This window comes from Biomphalaria glabrata, chromosome 11 (assembly GCF_947242115.1).
Source record: "Biomphalaria glabrata chromosome 11, xgBioGlab47.1, whole genome shotgun sequence".
Lineage (NCBI taxonomy): Eukaryota > Metazoa > Mollusca > Gastropoda > Planorbidae > Biomphalaria > Biomphalaria glabrata.
The window spans coordinates 30,869,963-30,897,246 of NC_074721.1; the positions used below are offsets into that span (position 1 = coordinate 30,869,963).

The 27,284-nt window shown below is 33.9% G+C and overlaps 1 protein-coding gene and 1 long non-coding RNA gene across 4 annotated transcripts; one reads left to right on the forward strand and one right to left on the reverse strand.

Annotated features, from left to right (window-relative positions):
- Nucleotides 1-1,444: 1,444 nt before the first annotated feature.
- Nucleotides 1,445-8,105, forward strand: LOC129921754 (uncharacterized). The gene is made up of 2 exons (XR_008773717.1): nt 1,445-1,720; nt 7,098-8,105. It is a non-coding gene; the product is annotated as an uncharacterized LOC129921754 (long non-coding RNA).
- LOC106074613 (protein O-mannosyl-transferase TMTC4-like) lies at nt 6,003-26,675 on the reverse strand. 3 transcript variants are annotated; one of them, XM_013235416.2, is made up of 18 exons: nt 26,524-26,675; nt 25,299-25,476; nt 23,789-24,010; nt 22,742-22,937; nt 21,995-22,082; nt 21,459-21,562; nt 21,188-21,307; nt 19,935-20,105; nt 19,596-19,798; nt 18,767-18,941; nt 17,127-17,183; nt 16,631-16,702; nt 16,380-16,459; nt 15,263-15,370; nt 14,172-14,313; nt 13,285-13,399; nt 12,120-12,302; nt 6,003-10,224 (listed from the first exon to the last, which is right to left on the reverse strand). In XM_013235416.2, the coding sequence occupies exons 2-18, from the start codon at nt 25,409-25,411 to the stop codon at nt 10,088-10,090; spliced, it is 2,286 nt and encodes a 761-aa protein (XP_013090870.2). In that variant the 5' UTR covers nt 25,412-25,476; nt 26,524-26,675; the 3' UTR covers nt 6,003-10,087. The 3 variants fall into 3 exon arrangements, with proteins under 3 accessions (XP_013090870.2, XP_055860404.1, XP_055860403.1); XM_056004429.1 differs by having other exon boundaries at nt 25,299-25,419; nt 26,524-26,654; XM_056004428.1 differs by having other exon boundaries at nt 26,408-26,533.
- Between the last annotated feature and the right edge of the window lie 609 nt (nt 26,676-27,284).

Sequence of the window (27,284 nt, forward strand, 5' to 3'; positions counted from 1 at the left end):
TATGGCTCCTCCTTCGTGAGCACATTACTCATTTCCTATGGACTTGAAGATGGCTGTTAAGTCCAATCCTCGCTTTAAAAAGCCGGCCGCATACGTGGCATGGGAGGGTTTGGTCAGTTGCAGATGAGCCTGCTTCTTCTCTCAGCTTTTTGTTGGTTCGGCGCTCTTTCACTCAGGCCACTCTTCTTCACTCAATCTTGAGACTCCGAGACTCACAGCTTCACGCCACGAGGAGCGATCGAGAGCTAGTGCCGTGAATGTCGATATCGATATCCTTGAAGGAGCTCTTGAGAGTGTCTTTATAGTGCTCCCTGGGAGCTCTTGAGAGTGTCTTTATAGCGCTTGTATTGACCTCCCTGGGAGCTTTTGAGAGTGTCTTTATAGCGCTTGTATTGACCTCCCTGGGAGCTCTTGAGAGTGTCTTTATAGTGCTTGTATTCACCTCCCTGGGAGCTCTTGAGAGTGTCTTTATAGTGCTTGTATTCACCTCCCTGGGAGCTCTTGAGAGTGTCTTTATAGTGCTTGTATTCACCTCCCTGGGAGCTCTTGAGAGTGTCTTTATAGTGCTTGTATTCACCTCCCTGGGAGCTCTTGAGAGTGTCTTTATAGTGCTCCCTGGGAGCTCTTGAGAGTGTCTTTATAGTGCTCCCTGGGAGCTCTTGAGAGTGTCTTTATAGTGCTCCCTGGGAGCTCTTGAGAGTGTCTTTATAGTGCTCCCTGGGAGCTCTTGAGAGTGTCTTTATAGTGCTCCCTGGGAGCTCTTGAGAGTGTCTTTATAGTGCTCCCTGGGAGCTCTTGAGAGTGTCTTTATAGTGCTCCCTGGGAGCTCTTGAGAGTGTCTTTATAGTGCTCCCTGGGAGCTCTTGAGAGTGTCTTTATAGCGCTTGTATTGACCTCCCTGGGAGCTCTTGAGAGTGTCTTTATAGCGCTTGTATTGACCTCCCTGGGAGCTCTTGAGAGTGTCTTTATAGTGCTCCCTGGGAGCGCTTTCCTGCACACAACTCCCCGTACAGAAGTCGTTTGGGGAGGCGATTGTCTGGTATGCGACTAAATTTCTCGCCCATCGAAGTTGGGGCCTTTTTACATCGCATTGATACTGTTCATGTTGGACAAGCTTTAAGATTTCTGTGTCTGGTATGTGGTCGGACCAACGCACCTTATGGATACTCCTTAGACAGCGTAGGTGGAAGGAGTTAAACTTTTTGGTGTGGCGGGAACATGGTGTCCAGGACTCTGATGCATATAAGAGTGACGGGAGAGCTACAGCACGTCAGTTTTGTGAATATGCTGAGTCCTCTCTGATGCTACACTTGTCCTTGAAGTCTACCAAAAGCAGCACTGGCACGAGCAACACGGAAGTTTACCTCATTATCTAGGTTGGCGTTTGTTGATATGGTGCTTCCCAGATAGACAAACTGTCAGAAAGAGTTATTAATGTGTCAAGTCAAACGGAACCTCTGTGGCAAGAAGTTGAATCAGGCTGACATAGGCTACGCGCCTTCTAAACGAAATTGCAACTCTTCATATAGCAGGCGGAGAGGGACGAAACCAATGTGTTGTAATCGCCTCACAGAAGACGAGCATCTAGATTCAATGCTTCAACTTCGTGTCTCATCAATGCAGTGGTGTAAAGAACTTAGGTTACTTCTTACTGTAAACAAATGGCTCGATGTGGGTGAATACGACACCACACTGTACTAAGGGTATGATTCTGATAACGGTTAGTACATATAGGCCAATATGAAGAGGTTGACCATTCTAGATTACTTTAATAGGAACAACTATTATCTCAACACTTAACAATAGAGTATAAACATATAAATTTATTTACACCACAGTTGATTCACATATACAGATATGGGTATCTCAAAAGATAAAAAAAACAGGTAAAATATACCCTTATAAATAGCGCATAGGCTAGAGCTGTAATAATATTTTAAAGTATAACAGTTTGTCAGCCGACTTAGACTTTACCAGTAATCTGTGTAACAACTCAAGTAAAAGTTAAATGGAATATCCCCTTCATACTCTATAACAAAACAAAACACAGAAACCTGCTCCTGACCAAAAGCACATTAACACTGACTAGACTGACCACTGGATACCTTATTACCCCCCTTGAAAACCCTGTGATAAATCAGTTCTCAACTCACAACAAATAAAATAAACAAACACACACACACAATCTCACATCTTACACACCCCTGCTCTTGACAAGTGGGATCTTCAGAAGTTGGTTTTGGATACTACATCCCATGAAATAGTTTAAATATTACATTCACGAGGGAGGCGCGGTGGCTGAGTGGTAAAGCTCTAATGGGTACCTGACGTTAGTTGGGGAAAAGTAAAGGCGGTTGGTCGTTGTTATGGTTATATGAAACCCCATTAACCACAGAAATAGATGACCTTTTCATCATCTGCTTTATAGATCGTTAGGTCTGAAAGAAAAACTTAAAAATATATATATATCCACGACTTCCTAATAAAAGTGCTTTATTTTTATGTAATGTTTTTTTCTGTTACGTGGCCCGCGACCTCAGAGTTGGAAATTAAAATGGCCCACCCGCCGAATAAGTTTTTTTTTTTTTTTCACATCGCTTTTTTTTTTTTTTATCTAATTATTAATTGAATTAAAAATTATTCAATGTACCTAATTTAGCTATTACATAATTTCATAAGATCGAACCGAACACGAACTATACTCGTCATCGAACCAAACCGAACCTAAATCTGACCGAACCGAACCCGAACTTTAAAAGTTGGGTTCGATTCCCATTTCTACCTTTACTACTTATAAGATATTGATTTAATCCTCACTTTAGAACTTATAAGCATGAGCTAATTATTCATATAAGATGGTCACGTATTCTTTGCTTTGATTTTAAAAGACGGCGGTCAGCTTAAAAGAAGAACTAACGGATCCAGAACTTTACAGTGGGTGTGTGGGGAGGGATTTTTTTTTCCACACCCCCACCTCAAGTAAACCCTCACTCCATGTAAACCCTCACCCCATTTAAGCCCTAACCCTATATGTAAATACACACGTATACGTAGCCTACATATTCAGAGAGCAAAAAAAAAAAAGGAGTCTTATTGGGCATTTGTGGCAGAGTTTTTCAACCTTCGGCCGAAATATAATTAGCCTACCTTGTGGCCCCTCCTTTTCGACAGCTAGGGGGCAGGGGCGTAGCTAGGAATTTTTCATCGTTCGGGGGCCCGAGGGGACTACATTTTGTATAATATTTAATTTATAATTTGGGGGCTCCCCTCAAGAGGGGGCCCTAGGGGGATTTTCAAATCCTCCCCCCCCCCCACCCTAGCTACGCCACTGCTACTGCTAGGGGGTCTTGGGGGACAGTTGCATAGCTTAAGTTCCCACAGCAGCCTCGACGTCCCAATTGTTTGAGTTTTTAGATGCACAAACACATTCTCTTGGCGTCTACATCTCAATATCCATCCTATTAAAAGGCAGGTCAATTTAAATATGCGTGCAGGGGGCCGACACTAATTTTAAGTGTGAGTAACAATCGAGGCACATGTCTTTATTTTGGCATATTCATCGAGAGAAACCTCTTGCGGTAAGCTTTTTTTTTTTTTTGCTCAACAGAACAATATGGTTCCACGCGCTTAGAAATTGACCTGTTTTTTTTTTTGTTTTTGTTACTTTTGCTTGTTATTATTTGCTTTAAAATGGTAATGGAATCTCTCTATATATATATAATTCTCTTCTTCGCTCAACAGTTTGGACGAGCAAGAAGTAAAGGAAAGATCACTCTCTTATTTCTGCGGATACTAACCCCCCAAGAAATTACAAAAGGGGGGGGGAGAACAAGTGGTATTCACACGACTCTACGGATGGCTGAGCGCTGGACTGTCAATCCCTACCCGCTTCCATCCCCCTTCGTCCTGCGGGACGTTTGGACTAAGAAGTAAACTATCTTCAACTCTAAAGGAACATCCGAAACATGTAAAACATTTTACAAACACCAAATAGCAGCGCCGGACTTAACCATTATGACCAAGAAGTCTTGGAAAGAGAACAATAAATCTGCTATGAATATTCACCCGTCACTAAATAGCAGGGCCGGACTTAACCATTGAGGGGCCCTATGCGAAACGGACCAAGTTTGGGTAGGGAAGCGGATATTAAGTGAATTTTAAGAGTTTGCATTAGAAAATTAATTCGTCTATGCATTTTATTTATTCTTTATTACGTACAGAATTACTTTACGAGCCTTGCGTGTAGCAAAGTCATGCAGTATAGGCCTATATCATAATAATTCTGTTTCCTCAATAGCAAAAATTACCAAAGGTTTCAATGTATCTTTGAAAATTCTTGACCTCAGGTAATTCTTTATGAGTTTGAGGCGCGAGAAGCTTCTTTCACCAGATTACACAATTATGGCTAATGAATAATGCCATTTTTATTTATCGCGCGTAGGATTGGCGTTTTCCATATTGAATGACACCCCAAAATGACAATTTTTGTCTATATATTTCCGTATATTTTATGGACTATCTCGTATATTTTGCAATTTCGGGAGATTTCCAGGAGCTCCTGGTAAATCGACAGGAGGGCGAGGGAAATCTGTTTTAAGTTATAAAATGGTTTAATTTAATAATTTATACACCTTGAATTAGCGCGGGTCCTATAAATGTCGGGTCCTATGAAAGTGCGGGGCAAACTGCGGGCGCATAGGTTGCAGTGGCCTAAGGCCGGCCCAGCAAAATAGTGGCGTACGTTACGTCGCCGGTCGACTAGTAATTATAATTTATATAAAGTATTTAAATATGTAAACAATTTTCTTTATTAAACTAAAAATATAAAAAAAAAAAAAGGAGCCTTGTAATAATGATTTGGCCGTCCCTTGAAATCGCATAACTGTCTTATATTACACTTATATTCTTGGACAATGCATCAGTATAGTTAAATTATCGATATCAAATTGTTTCGTATTTTCAACCTAAAAAAAATTGCCAAATGACTTTTTTTTCTCTTCAAAAATATCAACAATAGGTGTTCAGGATTTTAAAATAAGAAAGTAATTTAATAGAAACGTTTATTGAAAATCACTTTTTAGACTTATTTTACATTTACTTTTCTTGCTGAAACAAAATACTTTTTATCGGTAAAGAATGTTCCGGATTTTGTTTTGAAAAAGAAATCAACCTACATTATTTACAAATCGTCGCCAAAAAGGGAAGTTTTATCTTCAAAACCATCTGTTGGGGATTTTAAACTAAAAAAATCTCTGGAGTTTTTTTTTTTTTAAACAAACTCAAAGCCTCTTTGGCTACGCTCACAGAATTTGGAGCCTGTATTTTGAGAATAATATTGAAAACTATCTGTAGGGGGTATTTTAAATTCAAAACCCTCTGGAGGGGTTTTAAACTTTAAGCCCTCTGGAGGAGGGGGGGGGCCTTAAACTCAACCCCCCCCCCCCTTTCGCAATGCTCATAGAATTTTGAGTGTGTGATTTTTCTTTTTTGTTTATATTGAAGAGGTAGTTTATAGTTCTTGCAATTTGGGGATTTTCATTTGCATCATTATTTTTTTTTATTTTAAACTCAAAACCCCCGTAGGCTGAGTTGGGGCAAGTGATGGTTTAATATTAAAATCTCACCTAAAATAAACAAAATCAAAGCAAAAAATCAGTCACAAAATTCCACCCCCACCTGGAAAGGGTTGAACCCCAAGACCCCCACCCCGGCTACGCCCATGATTATTCTTTATTAAAAAAAAAAGGTGGAAAAATGGTAGAGCAGATCAGAGTTGAGTTTATTTACACATCTGGGTTGTGCTGGGTATATATTTACTCAATGTATATTTTCGTTACTTTCACATAAGCATTCAACAAAATGAAACACTGGAGGAAAAAATCAGACATACACATTAGGGCAGCACAAACACCACTGCAGAGCACATACTCAAACAAATGCAGCATTGAGACTACCACAGACATTTAGGAACTTGCTACTAGAAGTACAAAGAACTCTATAAATGTGGGAAAACAAATTTTTTATTTCATAAAACCTTTCACCAAAGCCCTCTTTTAGCGCCACATGTTTAAAACGGTTTTTTTTTTAAAGGAACAAATAAAAGACAAAATGTAAATGAACGAAACAAAATTCATTTTCTATAACTAATTAACTTATGCTGCCAACTTTAAGTGAAGATTATATGAACATTTGAGATACATCTTCATTTGTTTGTGATAAAAATGTAATAGGATTTAAAAAAACAAGGTTACAAAGACAGTTTGTGTGGAAATACAAACTCGGCCTCGAAGTGGTCCACCCGGCAGGAAAAAAGGCAGGTTTCAATATTTCAGAAGAATATCGGTATTAAATTCTATCAGAAGTGGTCCACCAAAGCAGGTAAAAAGGCAGGTATCAATATTTTCAAAAAGAATATCAGAATGAAATTCTATCAAAAGCAAATGAAAGAGAAGAATGGAGAAAGAAGGTTGACAGATTCTGTGTGGTGCCTAAAAGGTCCATCAGACCAAGAGATAGGTGAAAGTGAATGTGAAGTTAGATGTGAACCTGGCCTAACTGATGTCTTATAATGAGTATCTAATTGATCTAATTGTTTTATAAAGGGTCAGTCTCATATTCAAAGCCTGAAGACTAATAAAATTTCAATAAAAAAAATAAAATTCATTTAGTTTTGTGTTCCATGGCGGTATGGATGCTATGCAGTTCATGCAATTATAACAAAAACTACTTATTAATTGTTGTTTTAAATTATGTCCAACTTATTTGCATAGTAAAAAGATTTTTTCTTACATACTTACATAACTTAGCAATACAATTGGGAAAAAAAATAAATCTTTTGACCAAAAATAAAAAACCATTTGCATAAATGTGTTAAAAAAATGGTAAATTGCTATCTCCCTTACCAAAAAGCCTCAAGTGTTTGATACTAATAATAGTAAATAGTTGTAAAAATGGTGTATTTTTATGAAAAAAACTGCTTGCATAATTGATTTAAAAAATTAGATTTTTCGCTTTCAGAAAAGAAAAAAGTAGCCGTTGCATCAGAACATTGAATGATCTAAAATATCATGATGTCCGATTTTCATTTTCTCTTCCAGTTTCTGAGATCTAAACGGGATGGACAAACAGGCCACACAAAACTAACAGAGCCTTTTCCCCTTTCGGGGGCCGCTTAAAATGGAAATCTCGATTTGGATTTTTCTACAGACATTTTACATGAAGTATCAATTCCTAGTTTTAGGCCTGTATTAGTTCTCAGACATTTCATAAATCAAACACACAAGGTTCAGAATGTTTCAAAGTAAAAGTGTGCACAAAACCAACTCTCTATAAAATGGCAGTAAGTTTGGTGGACATTCTTAACCCCAACATTTTCTAGTAAATAACCTTTTTTTTTTAAAGAGACTGTCTGTTGTATGTTAGCATTCAATGAATGGAAATGGACCCAGTATTTGTTTGCACTAGCAATAGTTAAAACATTCCATTGAAGAAATGCTGTGGCTCAAACATACAATAAACAAGTAAAACATAAACAGATACTTAAAAAAAAACCAACCTTATACAAAGTGTAGTTCTATCAGTTAGCTTGGATCAGTCATGTAATTCAATTTGTAATAGATCTAGACTAACAACAATAAATATCTATGCAATTAGAGTATTCTACAAATTATTTTTGTTTAGCACTGTATCATGCATTTAGCTTTCTCAATACGCTATCACCCTATCACTATCTTATGAGAATAGAAGATTATATAATTATATGTTTTTTGTGTCAAATTTACTTTAAAGCATCAACCTGTAATTCAGCTTAAACTTCCACTTTAGTCAAGTACAATCAATAGTTAATTAACTAATTGGTTATTTTTTTTATATTGATTCTTGTGTTGTCAAGTAAAATAATTGTGCAAAATTTCAGCTTGATCCGAGATTGGGTAATGGAGAAATAACATGTACAAACGTTTGACCAAACAGAGATGATATAAGCTTTGTAAGAATATGACAAACAGGCTTCACCTTTAGAGGTTTAGGCCAGCAACAGTAAGAGAAAAGAAACTTTTTTTCCAGAAAATTTCATCCAACATTTTTTATATACATCTTAATATATATATCATACATATACATTTAAAAAAAAAACATTTAAAGGAAAAACAACACTTGTAGAATATAAAAACAAAAGTCAAAAGTATCTTAATTATCTCAAAAATAGAACTACAGAAAAATTTAATTACTGGACTGGGGAACATATGTTATAAAAAAAAAATTAGATAAAAAAGCTCGTGGCTATTTTACATTACACTGTTGAAAAGTTTCATAAATGAAAGACTACAAGCCTAAAACAAAAAAGAAGTTGTACAGACAAATTTGTAAAAGTGACATTAAATAGAAGAGATCAAAACCATTTGATTGTACAAATAAAAGATGGCAATAAAAATGTTCTAAAAGTCAATCATATATACATAGAATCACTTGGTAATGTCATGTTGCATATTCGTAAAATTTTTGATGCATACATTATACTTATAAAAACAATGGTAAAAATAAACTAAAAAAACCCATGTCAAGAAAAACTTTTACCCAGCACCAGTTTTCAACATTCGATCTATTGGAATGTATCTTTCTTCCTTTACTTATTAATGGTTAAACTACCCTGAGCATTGGTATAAATAAATGTTAAACAGCCTACTCATGAATTATTTAGTCTAAAAATATACTAAAAATATTGGTAATTGTTGACTTTAGAAAAATCTAATGTTAATTTGTTGGCATACAAAATGTTGGGTTCTTATTAAATAGATGATTCAAGATTAAAAAAAAATAAATTTTGCATAGATCCTAAAGTATATAAAGATGTATACAAAGTCTGCAAGACATGAAGAAGTAAATACAGACTAGCTAGGCTTTACAATAATTTTTTTTCCACCAAGCAATGAGACTGCCTAACTCTAGACCATTATCATTAAGAACATTGGTCAAAGTACATAGGGGATTTTCATGGTACATTTTCAATTCTAAAAAAAAAACAAGGACACTATATAAAAAGCTCACTACTGCCAAATAAGTAACAAAAATTTAGCTTGTACTACAAGTGAAAGAGCTTATAAAATTTTGATTTCACAGTGCTAAAAAGTGCACAAACTTGATTGTATTGCTTCTAAATGACATAGCTCACCAACACATTCTATAGTCTGTACACCAGATACACCACAAAGATACACTGCCATAGACACTGACAATCTCCAATAATGAAATGAAAGAGAAAGAAAAAAAAAAGATAATGAATGGTAAACATTCAATTCCATTCCATTAAAAGAAAAGTGTGAAAGAGCAGAAAATATTATCTACAAAAGTCGAATGATTGGTGTATTAAATTTGTTTATATACCAGTTTTATTATGGATGATCCATTCGTTTCCTTTTTCAATGAAGAGGCCTTTTATAGAGTTACTGTACAATGCAACTTATTTTCCTTTAAATTGTAAACTCATGGATTATCTATGTACAAATATTGCTAGAGGCCCATATGTTTACATACAAAATATTTTGACAAGTGATATTATGGTACATAAAAAATATGTTTGATTTATTCTTATTGAATTTAAAATAAAATTAAGATGGAAATACATGAATATAATTTAGTAATAGTTAAACCTTGTTGGGTAAGTTCCAGTTATTACAAATATTATTGATAAAGCTCAATGGCAATGATAATGCTTTTTTATTATTTTGCTAAGAAAATCTGTTCAATATTATATAGTTAAGTTTTAGTTAATTTGTTCTCAGAAAATGGTATCAACATTTATGTAGCATTAATCATTGGGAATATCTTTTTTAGACGGAGAGAATAAATAAATAGGCCTCAATATGGTTCACAACCTCATATTGCATAATTACATAACGAGTATTAACAAAAAATGATAGCAGTGATCTTAAAAAAAAAAAAAACTACCTTATTACTCAAGTGTAATACATTTGTAACTAGCAAGCACACACTAAAACCAACTGTGTACAACTTAGTTAAAACTGTTAAAAAGTGTATAAAGATTGTCCAATAAAGACAAGAAGACGAAGAAGACAACAAGATGAAGTCTTTATGCAGACATTTTCATTTTAGCTTTCAACAGATTCAGATTGTCCAGTGTGACTTGATTGTGGGGGTCAAGTTCCAAGGATTTGGTGTAACATGCCAGAGCCTCTTTGTACTTGCCCCAACGGTGATATAGAACTCCTGAAAGAAAAAGTTAAAACTTCAGAGAGTATTTAGTATAAGGCATTATTTTTAAGTCAGAAGATTAAATGCATTATTTTATGTACATAAAATACAAGGACCCAATTGCGACCTGCATATTTTGCTAAACCTGATGCAGACAAAGCTGTTGTCCCCTGGGGAGGGGAGGTATTGAAATTCTTTTTTTTTACTCTCTGCACCTATCTTTGGCAAGGTCTTTTCTTTGGGTGTTGGAGGGAAATGATTGTTTGAAAATGAGATTATGACTGTAAACAGAACAGAAAAATTTAGTAGAATTCATGTTTGTTTTTTGTTGTTCCATTCATGTCATTTGAAGATGAAATAGTTCTTAGGTTTTCACTTTGCTTCCCCAAAGAGACACTCCCTACTCAGTAATTTCAAAATCTCTTAAACATGGAAAACATTGCACAAATCTTTTTCAGGACTTCATAACATAGCCACTGACCAAATCTTGTCTGCTTCGTCTTGTGGTATGTGCAGTGGCGTAGCAAAGCACACATCAGCCCGGGTTCAAGAATATGTTGGTGGGTCCCCTCTTTCCAATAAGAAAAATTTAGTGTGTTACATAAAATATTAAGTAGTCTGTACGTAACAAATACATTTTTGGGGTTATAAAGTCATTAATTGATTCAGTTCTGACTCCGCTGAAGTAATAGAGTCTTTAAACTCAATGTTTGTCAAGCTTCTAAAAAAATGTTTCAAATAAACAAACAAATGTTTTATTTGTTCTTTTTTCCCATTATTAACATTTACATTCCAAAAACACTTCTCTGTGTCAAACTATTAAACATTGATTGAAAACTATAATCTAGTTCTACGTAATTCAGTTGATAGTAAATAATCTAACAATTATTTACTACAATTTCATTTTTCTGATATTTTTATTTTTTTTTGCGGTTTCTTGCACAGTGGAAACAAATCAAATTGCTCTGTGCCATACAACTTCTTAAATATTTTCTTTACTCATTGCAACTTCAAGAATGACCACTCTACTGAACAAACTGTCAACTGCAGGGTAAGAACACAGACTCTAGCTGAAAACATGGGTTAACTTTTTGAAGTTAGTATAAAATTTTGTTTAACATTTAGGATATTTGAAGAAGCTTTTTTAAATCCCCTATTACAAAAGTACAATTTTTTTCCTTCTTTGTGTGTTACCTTAGAGCTCATGTGGGCTCCATTTGGTTGTTAGTCATGGATCCAAGCGCAATAAATCCCTTTGGTTGCTACGTTGCAGTCTATGGGCCCCTAATGGTCATGGGCAAGGGTTCATTGAACCCATTCGCGCCATGGATGCTACGCCACTGGGTCTGCACACTGGACAGTCGTTGAATTGTCTCAGTGGTCCAGGCTGCCATTCCCCCCTGGTCCTGAGGATGTTTGAACTAGGAAGTAGATAATCTTTAAATCCGAAGGAACATCCGAAATATGTTAAACATTTTACAGAACATTTTTTTTAAAATAAAAGACCTCCTTTATGACTTCATCATAGACGGACAATATTATTAGTTTAGTGTAATCTCATCTCCTGCTAAACCATGCTTAGTGCACTCTGGTTCATTTCTTATGTGGACATATAGTAGGTATTTGGGAGAAGGTTTCCATGCTGCTCTTAGTGTTCAGAAATCAAGCTAATGTAAACAATTTGCCTCCATCAAGATTTGAACCTCAGTCCAGCCATTTATGACAACCACAGCCACATGCACCACCAATAGACAAAACCTCCTTAAAGGCTTCCCCTTGGAAGACATTGACTTCTTCAGAAACTCATACTGAACAACATTGACTAAACAGAGAATCAATAAAGCAATATTTTCCTACAGCTGTCCTTTAAGCAAGAGAATGAGTTAGAGTTTTATTATTTATAAACTTACCTAAATTCATATGTATCGTTGGGTTTCTTGGGTCACCTTGTAAAGCTAGCAGAAAGTACTTTTCACTTTCTTTGTAATTGTCTTGTTTTCCAAAGACATTAGCCAGACTGAACTGTATAGCAGAGTTGTGTGGTATAAACCTCAGAGCTGACAATGCAACATTGGCTGCTTGTTCTTGATAATCTGACAGTGAAAAAAATGGTTACATTTGGCTTGGCACATTTTGTTTTAAAGTTGTTTCTTCAATGTACAACAACATGATGTCTAAGACTGGAATCATAATGTTGAAATATACAATGCTGCCAATTTAGAATTTCTCAGTTGAAGATTATACAGACAAGACTTTGAATATGCTAAGGACATACTCATAGGATGGTAAAACATAACCAGAGATCTGTACTGTGCCTGTGATTAGTGGGTGTATCAGTTTAGCATATAGAAAAGTTTGTCAGTTAGTGTGGCTAAAACATAACATCCTCATTTAATTTTGTCCCTAAAACAGGTAACCTTTTGTTACAATTTCTCTATTCAGGTCACATACTCATCTGCAAAACCTGGGTGGACAAGGATCTTGAAAATGTCTCTAACGATTTTCCTAGACATTTGAAAGTTGATGTATATCATTGGGAAAAGAATGACTAGCTTGTTGGCCACACTGAGAAAACTCTACTTTGACCATTATAATCTTTAAAAGTATAAAAAAAAAATTAATTTAAATTTGACTAGAGGACTAAAAAATTCTTATCTTGAACAGACTACGCCTCAGTCTTTAGGTATTTCCCTATGTAGATCCTATTCATTAAAGAGTTTAATAATGTTCAGGAACATTTTGCGCACCATCTTCTAAGTCTTTTAAACCTATATCATAAAGTCTTAGTAGATTTACACATTTGCTTAACCAGGATTTTTCTCCCAGCTGTAGAGAGGAGGTACAAATGTTCCATTTTCTTTTCTAAATATAACATTCATCAAAATAATGGCTCTATAAAATGTATATTAAAGGAGGAAGTGTTGTTTTAAAAAAAGTAATTTTAAAAATATTTTTATTTTACTGTTATAAAAGTAAAAATATGGCAGTTGGCACTTAACTTAGTTGGCACTACATACATAACAAAAACAGTGAATGCCCTAGAATCCTATCAAAGAAACTGAATTCACAACTTACTCAAATTGTCCAATAAGATAATAGCATTGTTCCAAGAGTTCCAGTGGGTTGGCTTCAGCTGCGTGGCATTCTTCCAAGCATCCAATGCTTCCTGGTTACGTCCCATCTCTAAATACTAAAGATGGATAATGCAGAGTTTTAAAAAAAATATCAAAAAAGCTACACAATGTTTGCAGACATTGCTGAATAATTATTTGGTCCAGATTTGATCAGTTCAATAGAAGAAAACTATATCAGAATATAAGTTTAATTGGAGTAAAAATGTACAAGAAATATATATATATAACATCATTTTTTTTTTATTTATGGTTACGAAAATTCATAGAAGCTTGTTTTTAGATCAGTTTTTAAACATTAATATTTGTTCATTTTAGTATTAAAAAAAATTGTCTACAAGCATTTTTTTATTTTATTATTTTTAAGACTAAAATTTACTTTATCCTCTATCAGTGTTCATAAGACAGAATTCTTAAAGTTGCATACTTTTGTTGATAATTTTTCCTCATTTTGATTTACGAAAACTGACTTTTTTGTTTCCACTTTGCAAATCCAGTCCTCTCTTTGCTAAATGATCTAAATTGTTATTCAATAATTTAATAACCAAATTTTATTTTAATAAATTTCAAAATGAGTGTTTTCTCTTTCAGAGCATACATACAGAAACCTGGCTCATTTGTTTGAGCAGAAAGCATGCAACAGTTTCATATTTTACAGATAGTTAAATGAAAGCTTGTAAAAAAAATAGTGAAAGCATAGATTTTAAATATTACTATTATTTTAGAAGAATAAGATACAAGTCCAGTATGCATAGGACTATAAATCTTTTGTAAGTAAGATGAACAAAATAATAAAAATAAATAAAATCATAAAAAAAAGCCATAACTGACCAAATTCCCCAAATTGTAGTAACAGTCTGGATAATTCTTTCGGCACCTGATTGCTTGCTTGTAACTTCTCTCAGATTCCTCATATTTTTTTAAAGCAGCTTTTGTGATTCCCCTATTCATCCAAGCAGCAGCAAAGTCTGGCCTGGAACAGCAGTGTAAAAAAACAACAATCTATTCAGCACTGTTAAAAGTTTTTTTTTCACGAATAAGAAATTATAAATAAATTTATAATTAGACTAGTATTCCATTTATGAAAATTGCAAGAAAAAAATAAAATAAAAACAATACAATGAAATAAAAAAAATATTTTTTTTTAACACAATTCTCTTTAATTTGAAATTTTAGCATCAGACATTTTTAAAAACATAAAACTTTACAGATACTGACTGAACATTGTTTATATACTTCTTCAAGAACTTATACCAATCTAGCGAAAGATGTGGTTAGTGAGAACCAAACCTGTTCATTTATTATTTGATATGTGAACTAACCCAAACAAAACAAAACACTGGAGGGTGGAGTATGGTGGAGACAAAAGAATCATGCTGAGACAATGGAACTAATATATGAGGTATGAGGCAAGTGTAAACAAATATAAGAGATTTGGGTATGAGGCAAGTGTCAAGGATTTGGCAGAGTTGTTCGAATCAATCATGGGTTCAAAAAGAATGCTGAGGGTTAAGGCTGTAAGTCAGTTTAAGTTATTCTGTTAAGCAGAGAGGTGTTATATTGCCTTGTTATAGAGGGGGCAATGTAGAAACTTGGTCATTGTCCACAATAGATGTGAAGAAGGAAGGGTGAGTAAACTATCTGTTCTTTATTATGTACAAAAGAAACTGTTTACAAGCTCTTCCACTAGCTAAGACAAAGAAGCTACAGTTCATTTAGTATAGGAGCAGTTCACAGTCATCTTCCTCAGTCTGCAAAAAACAGAATTTTTTTTTTTACTGAAGGTTATTGGCACACTTCTCTGTGGCTTTCTTAAACAGGTTCATATAATTTCCAAAATGGTTTTGAAGTATTGAAATGTTTAGAATCTAAAACACAGCACTACTAACACAAGTAGCAGTGTATAATGTAACAACACTTACGCTATTGCTACAGCTTTGTCCAGCAGCTCTTCTGATTCTTGGAGTTTATTTTGGTCTTTGTAAATGTTGGCTAAATTGTTCATGGCTTGATCGTATACAGGATTTAATCTATGAGAAACAGTGCAAGAAATGTAGACCAAGTCAAACAGCAAAAAACAGTTTGTTGCATGAAGTCTAAAAAGCAATACTATAACAAAAAGACTAGAAATATTAAAAAGCAGGGAAGTTTCACTAACCAGATTTTATTCTGACATTTTTAATGTATTATTAGTAGGACCTTCCTTCACAACATTGTAGGAATCATGGTATAGAGTAAACTGCTTTAATGTTTAACAGGAGGAGTTACTTATTTTAGTCCCAGGCAAGCCATCCTGCCTCAAACCAGTGCCCAGGTGGAAATGGTTGTAATAGGAAACATTTCGCCAAAGCCAAAGGGTAGCAAAACAAAACTACTGTGGGAGTGCCTTGGGAGCGGGAGAGCATTCCCACTGCACCATGTGGGGTTGTAAGAGAGCTCCCACAACTTCATCAACAATCCTAGTGCCTTTCTTCAAGGGACTGTTTCAGTAATGGCCAGTCCAGCATAGTTAGTCTGGTAAAGCATAGGAAAATGTTGAAAGTCACCAGTGTGTTTGGCTTTCGGCCATGATCTAGCCTGTGAATCAGGAGTGTCAAAATTACTGAAAATAGCAGTGTTGACAATTTAGACTTTGACCCTCACCAGACAGAACAATTTTAGTCAGGCTGGTAAGAGGGAGCTCTTGCCTGCCTGGAGTTTCATGAGCCTTCAGCTCAACTCTTAATGAGAGAACTATTCAGCCCAGGGAACAAATTTAATGATACTGTAAGACCCAGACTTCATATTGTTCAGTCCCATCAGTGCTATAAAATGTCAAGAAGTCCAAGAGCTACAAAAGGGAATGAAATAATTCACAAAGAACAAATAAAGACCCAATAAAACTATCAAGTAAACTGCTGATATTGACTTGAGAATCTGAGAGTAACAAGTCAATACAGATTGAAAGATCATGATCTGGCAGCGATGTAACATCAATGTATTTTGAACCTAACAAAAAATTTTTTTTGAAAGGCATGCTAAATAAGAAAAAAAAATTACTCTATGGCCAACTTGTAACGTTCTTCTGCCAGAGTTATGTTCCCTGCATCAGCACTTAGTTTAGCAATATTATAATGTACCTGCAGAAGATAATGTAGAGGACATTTTTTTTTTTTAAGATAGACATTTTGATGTAAAGATAAAATGAATGCATCAAATTAAATGTGACCCTTGTATTACATCAGATCAAAGAAATAGAGCTATTTATTTATCTGTCTACTTAAAAAAAAATGTTTTTAAAGTTAATTGACCTTGGCATTGAAGGGGCAGATTTGTTCTCCAGAAGTGAAGAGCCACCAGCCTTTTCTCCACTGATTACTTCTCTAAACATAATAATCACAAAGTGTAAATATATTCGTTTAGTGAAGACTTGCTGCTTTTTTGTCTTAATAATAGAATGTCTTAATTTATAATAACATTAAATGAAACAAAAAAAAAAAAAAAAAAAGAGAGAAGACAAAAAAAAAAAAAAAAGCTAAAGCCCAAAAAGAGGTGATAAGAAACACCCCCCTCAAAAAAAAAAGCAGAAGACCAGGATTCCTATGCTGAAAAGGCTTAACGAATAGCACAAATACTGAGTTTCCAGAAACAGAAAGGATGAAATAAAAACATCAGGATAAAGAGCTTTAACAGTTATATACTAAATCATTTATGCATATATAGATCTATATACTCAAGTTCAACTAAAGTTTCAAATAAAACAAGCTGATTACGCTAACTGAAACTAATTTAAATAACAAAACCTACCTGCATTGATCGAATAAAGAAAACACATACAAGCAAGACAAATCCAGCATAAACAATCTGAAAATTTAAACATGGTAAGTCTTAACATAAACATTTGAAACTTTATTTAAAACTAGTCGATCCATGGAGTAGCATACACCGCTATTTTGCAGGGCCGGCCTTAGGCCACTGCAACCTATGTAACCACAGTGGGCCCCACACTTTCATAGGACCCGCGCTAATTCTAGGTGAAAATTATTAAATTAAACCATTTTATAACTTCTGATTTACCAGGAGCTCCTGGAAATCTGAAATTGCAATATATACGAAAAAGTCCTGGAAATCTCCGGAAATTATCAAAATCTATTGAAAAGTCATAAAAATCTCCTGAAGTATATAGACAAAAATTGTCATTTAGGGTTTCATTCAATATGAAAAACACCAATCCTACGTGCGATAAAACAAAAGGGCATTATGCAAAACCTGTAATAGTGGAATCTGGTGAAAAAAGCTTCTCGCGCCTCAAACTAATGAAGAATTACTTGAAGACAACAATTCTTGAAGACAGATTGAAACATTTGGTAATTGAGCATAATCTTTGAAGGAAACAGAATTTTTATGCTATACTGTATGGCTTCTCTACATGAATGGCTCATAAAGTAATTCTGTATGTAATAAAAAATGAATAAAATGCAAATACGAATTTATTTTCTAATACAAACTCTTAATTTTCACTTATTATCTGTATCCCTACCCAAAATTGACCCTCGAAATCCATTTCACATAGGGCCCCACAAAGGTTGTGTTCGGCCCTATTTAGTGATGGGTGAATACAGAGTAGATTACTTGTTCTCCCTCCTCTTTTTTTTTGCTGCTAAAGTTACATGAGGTAACTTAGTCTGACTTGCAGAAATAAAAGAGTGATCATTCCATCACTTCTTGGTCACAAAGGTTAGTCCGCCCTGCTATTTAGTGATGGGTGAATACTACATGTCCTCTCCCCCCTTTTTGTTTTCGCTGCTAAAGTTACGTGGGATAACTCTTGTATGACTTGCAGAAATAAAAGAGTGATCTTTCCTTTACTTCTTGTTGTCCAAACTGTTGAGCCATGAAGAGAATTATATATATAGATACTAAATAGCACTTAATTAAAAGTCAAAGAAAATATATTCAACACAATCTTGTTCAATTCTTTTTAAAATTGTACATCCGGTCAACAGATCTTGTGTAGTGCCCAATGATTCGTGACATCTATTCACCAAACTCCCTCAAAAAAATACTGATTTTTATAATTATAATATTGCTATTTATTTTAAACACACATTGACTATTGTTAAGATTAATGTTTAGTCTTAGCATGATCTTAGAAAGTTATTACTATAATTTTAAACTCAGTGTTTTGTTTTACGTTTCAAATGTTCCTTCAGAATTGAAGACTGTTACATCCTAGCCCAAACCTCCTACTAAAAGCAGGGTTAGAACCAGGTAGTGCAAGCCTTACATCCAAACAGCCCTCAATTACAAACTGGCAACATCTAAGTATTAATCTATTGAAACAAGTCCCATGAATAAGTATCAGACTAGTTTTGACAATGCACTTTAATATGAAATTAAAAACCAAAGTTTAAAACTGTAAATTGAAAAAAAAAAGATTGTCTCACATTTTTGAGCGTGTCTCTGGCGGAGAGCTTGTGTAGACCTAAGCCAATCAAAAGACAGAACCCAGCTGATGGAATGTAGAGAACCCTTTCAGCGATGACAAACCCAACCCTGAAGAAAATGTTGGTGGCTGGCAGGAATGGAATTACAATCAAGGCAATGGAGAGAATCAAAGATCTGAAATAATTCACATAACATTCCACAGAGATATGAGAAAAGAAAAGGAATCAAAAGTTTGACATGCATACCTAATGAAAGGAGTAAAAAGAGAAAAAAAATTATTTGTATATGTGAGTGTATATTATGTGTGCTTGAGAATAAAATTTGAAACATTCATATACTGGTATTTGTGTTTAATAAATATCAATATCTATCTTCAGAAAAAAAAAATAGAGAATGCTGATGGTCAAATGTTTTGAATCATTATAAATAAAAAATGGCTCTCCAAAAAAAAAATGTTTTTCAGATATATAAAATCTGATGTTGCATTTGTTTCTAAACAATGTTTATTTAAAACTAAAACAAAGTAATGTTATTCCAGTGCACCAAAAAAAAGAATATTATCAATCAAAATAAAATTTTAAAGGTAACTTAAAAAAACAAACAAAAAAACAACATTTATTTAAAAAGAATAATAATAAAAACTATTTAGACAAAGAAAAAAAAAACCCATAGATTATTTTTAATAAGTATTAGTTGCATTCAAAAAAATAAATAAATATATACATATATATATATTTTGGTTTAAAAAAAAAAGTTCTGTTACCATGGCACGAACCAATGAATACATGGGAAAGTATTGGTAGTCATGACAACCACAAGAGACTTCACCTTTTAGTTTTTTCATTTTCTTCATTCAAACATTGCCATGCTAAAACAAGCAACACCAACCACAAGGTGACTACAGACAGGAGACGCAAGTCTGCCAAAGACTCCACAGTGGGCACACAGCCCATGGACCAGTCAAAACACAGCCATTGAGGACATAACAGGATCCAGGCATTGATTGCATACAAATAATTGTAGTTTAACGCCTACACAAATACAAAAATTAAATAAGTGCTTTTATTTTTAACAGCATTTAAAGCAACAGAAAAAAAAAAAGGTTAACTATAGACCTTCATGCTAATGTATAAACATATTTTGTGTATGGCTAGGAATAATGTTTACCCTATAGACTGTTCCATTAACAAAAGAATGAGGGTTGTCATGAATCTGAAAGATGGGTGGAGTTGAGCCCATCACACGCCACCGGACAAACAGCTGGAGAGCAGCAAAAATGAAAAGAATCAGCTGGCGCTTCACAAAAGCTAGTTTCCAATCATGTTTCTCTCTGCTAGCCTGTAATAAAGGAATTTTTTATAGTGAAATATTGGGTCAACAAAATCTGCAATATTTTAGAATATTGTCAACATTTCAGTCTCTTAAGACATAGGTATGATACATGTATAGATTTAGTAGTTCAATAAGATTAGGACGCATTATGTGCATCTCCTGGAGGGATCATGTCACCACCCAGGAAGTTTTGAAACAGGTCAATATGCACAGCATCTATGCTCTCCTTCAACAAAGAAGACTACGCTGGCTCGGTCATGTCACTCGCATGCCAGATGGAAAAATCCCTAAAGACATTCTATACGCTGAGCTTGCAGAAGGAGTCAGACCAAGACTAACCTACAGAGATCTGCAAGCGAGACATAAGAGCCATGGGCATCGACCAAAGTATGTGGGAGGAGATAGCCCAAGACCGGACAGCATGGAGACAGACTGTACGTGCCGGTACGAACTTCACTGAGTGCAAAAGAAACAAAGCTGCATCAGTCAAGAGAAAGAAGAAGAAAGCTGCATGAACTATGGCAAACTCTGCCGCTCCAGAATTGGCTTGATCAGTCACTCCAGATTCTGCCATCTCAAGACGGAAACAAAGCCAGTGACTCATCTGAGCGCATCCATTGTCTTCTGAGACAGACTGGCCATATATAAAGATTAGGAAGGTCATTCTAAAATTTTATTTCCCAGTAGCTTTTTAAATGTAAAATTTCCCTTACCTTAGGTGAAAGGTGAACAACCTTTTCTATTTTAGCAAAATCTAATATTGATTGATTTCATTTAAAAGAACATCATGATTAAAAAATTTCTGTCCTAATAACTGTCTTGTCTAAACTGGAATCCAAAGTGGAAGAGAAAGCTTAGAGACCAAAGCCAACATGGAGATCGGAAGACCAAAAAGCAAAGATGGCAGGATGGACATGGACCCAACTGAGGGGAACAGCCCAAAACAGAGTCTGATGTCATAGTATTGTTGTGGCCATGTGTCAAAGGAATAAGTGAAGTAAGTGAACTGAGCTGGCTGGTCTGATTACATTAATGTTAACAAATCTGTAACAACATAAAGCCGTAAAAGATATTCTTATGATACCTACTTTCCTAGTTACAATTTTGTCATCTTCTTCTTCTGAGAAGTTGGTCAACATACCAAGAGATAAAATAGTTCTGAGATCAAAGCCACACACCACTAAGATATCATAGGCACTGCAAATACCCTGCCAACAAGTTGATACAAGTTAAGATAATAAAAACAAACAATAAGAAGATTTCAAAACGAATCTAACAGACAAAATAAAAAAACAAAATGACAAAATAATTTAAAAAAAAACAACAGCTTAACAAGGTAAAAACGATTAATATACTTACAATAACAGTAATGCCTTGCTCTTTACTAAAAGTTGCTAAAACACTTAGCATGGTGCTGAGAAAAACCCAGCTGGACGAAAAACATTCTGGACGGTATCTGGAATCTAGCAAACAAAAAGAAATCCGAGTTAGTTGCATTGAAATTGATTATATTTGGCAAACTCAGGTGTGTGGTTATTAACCCAATAACTAATGTAATAAAATGAAGTGTATACACTAGATTACTAATGCTGTAAGATATCATAAAAGTTACCATCAGTTTTTTTACCAGCTCTCTACATGTTATACACAATGAGAAGATTGACTTAAAGTATTAAAAATAAGGTCCACTCAAGACTCAAATAGTAAAAATTTTAATAATCTAATAAAAATCTGTTGTAAATATGTATATATTTATAAGTACTTTGCCAGATAAAAGTACTTATACAAAAATATTTGTATTTAAGTTTACATTCAGACTTTTCAACATCCTTATAACAATTTCCTTAGAAATGGATAACAGTAAAGTGTACTTAAAAACAGTAAAGTGTACTTACAGACTGTAACTCCTTTAACATAAGCAAGGAAAGACAAAATAAAGAATAAGGCACACAATAGATCCGCTCGACCAACAACACCAGCTACCTGTTAGAATAAACTGAGTCTATGAAATAGTTTTTGGGAGTTTGTATACTTTTTTTTTTTAACACTAGTTTATGTGTAATATATAAATTAGTTAATACTATAGTTTCACCAAAAGGCAGGTTATAATCAATTAGACAGAGACATCATATCTGTTCACCTCTATTACCATATTTGTTTTTAAGATTGAGTTTTGTCCAACTCATTAAAAGTATCTATACAGAAATAACAAGTAACTAGAACAGTATAAAGCCCAGAATTAAATACTGCTGGTAGTATTATACCAGTAATGATGCATTCATACAAATTTTAGTTTATATTCTTTTTTAATTTAATAAGTCTAATGATAAGCACTAAAAACGTCTTTTTTCAGAACTATTGTGACAGAAAATCTGTTCATTAGTTAACTTTGAAGCAAATATTTTGAAGAAAGTGTGATACTTTTTCACATTTTTTTTTCATGTTCAAATTTTGTTTGTTAAATCCAAGATTTATAACTTATACTTCAAACAAGTTATTGTTCTTCCAAATAAGTAAACTACCATTTGAATTATATGAGAAATACAGATAATATTACTATTATTATTATTATGAGGTGAAAAAAAAAACTGAAAAAGAAAACCCTTGATCTACTCATGTACTATGCTAAGGTTGTATCTTACACTCTCAGTGTGCACTGGGTGGACAGCAAACAACAAGGAGCAGACCAAGGCTAATCTCTGGAACCTACAGGTACCATCAGCTGAGATAATGATGCTGAACACAGGCAGGAGAGCAGCACAGACCATTCCGTGAAGCAGTATGTTGATAACATGGAAGCCTAGAGGGTAGAGTCCACCTGCTGCCCAGTAATTCCATCTTGAAGAATAGTTTAAAAATGTAATTAAAGATCCTTTTTGTGGTATATTGTGGCTGAGAGGTAGAGCACTTAGCTGTTAAGCAGAAGGTCCTTGACAGAATCTAGTTCAATGGAATTTCAGCACTGATATAAAATTTTGCATTAAAATTGAATGGATAATTGTTCATTACCCTAACCACGCCATGCCTTAGTCAACCAACTGCTAAAGAAGCAGGCAAACTGTACTACAATGATAATTAAAGTTTTTTTTTAATTATAATAACCCAAATGCAGACTGCCACATGACTGAAAAAAAATATTTTCAGATTATTCACCAAAAACCCTTAGTAAAATGTAAAGTTTCTTTTTGAAGGCTTCAAGATATAAAAAACATGGAATGAAACTTCTGATTTCTGTTAGTCCAAGGGCAAACCAAATAATGAATTTCGAAATCATAAGTTTCAAGGACCTTTGGCTAAGCAATCAGGTGCTCAAATTATACTCTACACCACATCACATACAGACATTATAATAGGATTTATATTCAAAGTTCTTTGCTAAGAAACAGTATAAAAATATTATGGTTGGAACTATACTAGCCATTTAAATCTCTAGATCGATATGAACTTTTTTTTAAAAAAAATTATGCATTATAAAATAGGTTCAAAATTTTTTACCAGTAAAATGTATGCGTTGAGATAAAATAATCTCTTCCTTTTTAAAAAAATTAATAGATGCTAATACATTACAAAATAATATGTAAATGTGACACTAGCCATCGTCAGTCTGGAAAGGTTGATCTCACTATCACAAAGTCCCTTGAGTGTGAGCCCCATCTCTCTAGTTTCTAAAACACAGATGCACAACTAACCTGAATGTGAGTACAGTCAAAGGTCTATAAGACTTGTGACTCAAATTTCCAAGTTTTCTACCCCAGAAGTCATTCTGCATGAGATTCCACAATGGTGTGCTTGGTAGCAAGTCTTTATTGTTTTCAATGGCTTCTGAATCATCAAAGACAAAATCACCATCATAGCTATTTATAAAGCACAGGACTGCAACCAGGAAAACAACAACACTGGATGACCAGTAACTGAAAGAGACGAATATCATTCATTAGCACATATATGCTGACGTGACTGCTATTATATATATATGTAAGAATGTAAAACTAAAATAAATAGTGAAAAAACATTTTAATAATGACTTTAAACTGAAAGAGTATAAATCCTTGCACTCCTCAGACAAAGTGTTCAGCAAAGTGTGCTTTTGAAGCTATGAAATAAATCATTTCAATATCATTTCATATTTTTACAAAGCTTATATCAACTAACTCTATCTGATAAAAAGTTTGTACATGTTATTTCTCCCACACCCAATCTTGTATCAAGTTGAAATTTTGCACAATTATTTCTTATACCTGACAAAACAAGAACCACATAAAAAAAATTAAACAATTAGTTAATTAACTATTAATAATTAATTATTTTGTTTGGTATCAAACAAGGGAAAGAAATTTTTCATTATGTGGTGGTATAAGCTGAATTAGTCCTTTATACTTTGTGAAGAGAGTTAGGTCATCACTTAAAAGTTTGAAAATAACAATAGATAACTATTAAACCTTCTATTTCAGTAAGCCCTAGGCTGGCACAGTGGTTAGTGTTACTCCAGAGAATTGAGCCCACAAGTGCGAATTCAAGTAATGCAACTTTTTTTTAAAATTCATTTAAGAAGCTATCACGATAACATTCATCTAGATACCCCCATCTGTCTCTCCACTCCCTCCCCAACTGGTCTAGACAAGTGATAGGGTCACAGTGCAGTGAGAAATCTAAAGCATAAAAAGTGCTAAACAAAAACAATTGGTAAAAAATATTTCTAATTGTATAGATTTATTATTGTTAGTCTAGATCTATTTCAAATTGAATTATTTGACCGAACCAAACAAATTGATACAATTACACTTAACATAAACTTTTTTTTTTTTTTTTTTAAAGATTAAAAAAAATGCTGTCATGTATCATTATTAGTATAGTCTTGTACAAAGTATAAAAAAGAATTATTAAATGTTCATAATTCTAGTTTTCACTGCAAAAATTGCTAAGTATTATAATGTTCAAGAATATTTAATTTTGTGTGTGTGTAAATAAACACACCTTAAAGAAAAGAAGATTGATTGTTCCAATGTTTGTAACAACTGCAGAATAGTATGGAACAAAAGCAGAGGGATGATAGGAATCATAATCACATTTAGGAGTATCAAGATGACAACAAATTGCAATTAATTTCCTAAAATCAATGAGTTACTGAAACATATTCACATGGGTAATAACTATACTAAAAACTATCTTACAATTAAAGAAAAAATATTTTTTGTTAACCTTAATTTTACCCCTGTTACAGGATTGTCTTGATTTTCTGTGTGTTCAAGGTTCATCAACTTTGATGTTCTGGGATGTTCTACCTTTTGTTGACCATTACTGTTCTTAGCCATCTGAGATACTAACCAAACATCAGTATTGAATAAGTGCTGTGCAGTCTACATACAGTACATTTTTTCTATAGTGAAAAGAGAAGACTTGTAATTTTATATCTTCAAGAATTTAAGTTTAATAAAAATGTATATTTTGTCACTTCTAAAAATAAAATTGTATTCCCTTTTGAGCCTTTTACTTTTTATGTTTTATTAAATCTATATTATTCTATATAGATATAGTTATATCTATAGATTATAGATACACTAGTATATATTAGATTTAATTAGACGTTTAGACTAGTAGGGTCTAGTTTTAGCCCTTTTTAAAGGCTGTGAGTGTGAATGTGGCCTGTTAACTGTTACTAATAGTAATAGTACTATCCATATATTTAATATTACTAGCCCTAGAAAATCATGCCTAGAGTCCTAGAGGTTAGAGTAGATCTAGATCTATCTAGATTTAGATAGTCATTTTTATTCTATATATTCTGTTAGATTTTAGATATAATATATACAAGTCTCAATAATAATAATTATATATAAATTATAAATATAAAACTCTTTCATCATTTCGTGTGTCAATCTAGTCATGGCATGCTAATCAATGACTTAAATTTCTTAAAGTTGAGTTGAACTCTCTCTGATAAGAACTTTAAAAGTCCTATCAAATATTTAATTTATATATAATTATAATGACGTTCAAGTTGGTTTTCCTGGACTGGATGATTCAATTCAGGCAACCCATGCATGGCCATTCCCTCCTAACTTCTACTACTCAGCTAGTTCTAGACTCTACTTCTATTTAAGTTCTAGATGATAGATCTAATAAGTTCTAATCTAGATATGACTAAACTAAGTCTCATCATTCTCTAAACTCTAATGTCATTGAAGACTAATCAGTAAATACTAGTAAATGTCTGAATCAGTGAATACACTGTGACTGTCGATTGTGATTCCTGTGAGTGACTCTAGACTACTCTGTCTCTAGACACCCTAGCCCTAGTCCTGTCTTACTTAGATCATCTATTCATCATGATCATGATCATAGACGTAGACATATTCTAGAATCTAGTCGATAGTGTGAGTGAGTGTGATGCTGGTACTGATAGATCTAGCTGTAGACTACTCACTACTGTCTAGTCTAGATCTGTAGACTTAGGTCCATATGAGAATAATTTAAGTTTAGTTTAGTCTTAGACTAGTTAGACTATCATGATGTCTCTAGATTTAGATCTATTCGCTTTCATTTGTTTCTCCTGATTCTGCTTTTTAAAAGTAATTTGTCTATTCCCAAGTCTTTTGCTATTTTTACAAAGCTTATGGCTAATCGGATTCGAAGAAAAGTTAAAAGTCACAGGTAGTCTTGTCTTATATGTTCTACAATCCCGTCACTACCTAAACATTAGTCTCATTAGAGAGAGTCTAGTACAGAGCAGACAAAAAAAAAAAGACCATTTAATTAATTAATTATTGGGAATTACCATTAAATTTGATTGATATAGAGAAGGGGAAATAAATATTAAAGAATATTATTAAATAATAATAAATATTAGATCTATAACCTTTTTTTTTTTTAATTTTTTTTTTTTTAATTTAGCTTGTTATTGGTTAACTTTCTGTACAAATTTGTAAATATATAGACCGTTTGATTTTCAAAAGAGCTGAGCCGAAGGCTCTTCGAACTCTAGGCGTGGAAGCCTGTTTGAACCAACCGTTCTGTCTGGAAGAGGTCCAAGTCAATGCCTTGGGCGCATGGACTAGAATATACGACCGAAGGCCGAGCACACCGGGAACCACCGCCACTGTCGTGCGGTTTGCGCGCTGGACTTTCGTTCAGATTTATCGATGGTCCCGGGTTCAAACCCTGCCCGCTCCCATCCCCCGTCGTCCT

Excerpts from the sequence above, each read along its gene's own strand:
- LOC106074613 (XM_013235416.2), bottom strand. The coding sequence starts at position 25,411 with ATGGCTAAGAACAGTAATGGTCAACAAAAGGTAGAACATCCCAGAACA. Across the intron at positions 22,938-23,788 it reads TTGACTGTACTCACATTCAG|ATGGAATTACTGGGCAGCAG; the intron begins GTTAGTTGTGCA and ends CTATTCTTCAAG. Across the intron at positions 16,460-16,630 it reads TCTGCCCCTTCAATGCCAAG|GTACATTATAATATTGCTAA; the intron begins GTCAATTAACTT and ends TATCTTCTGCAG.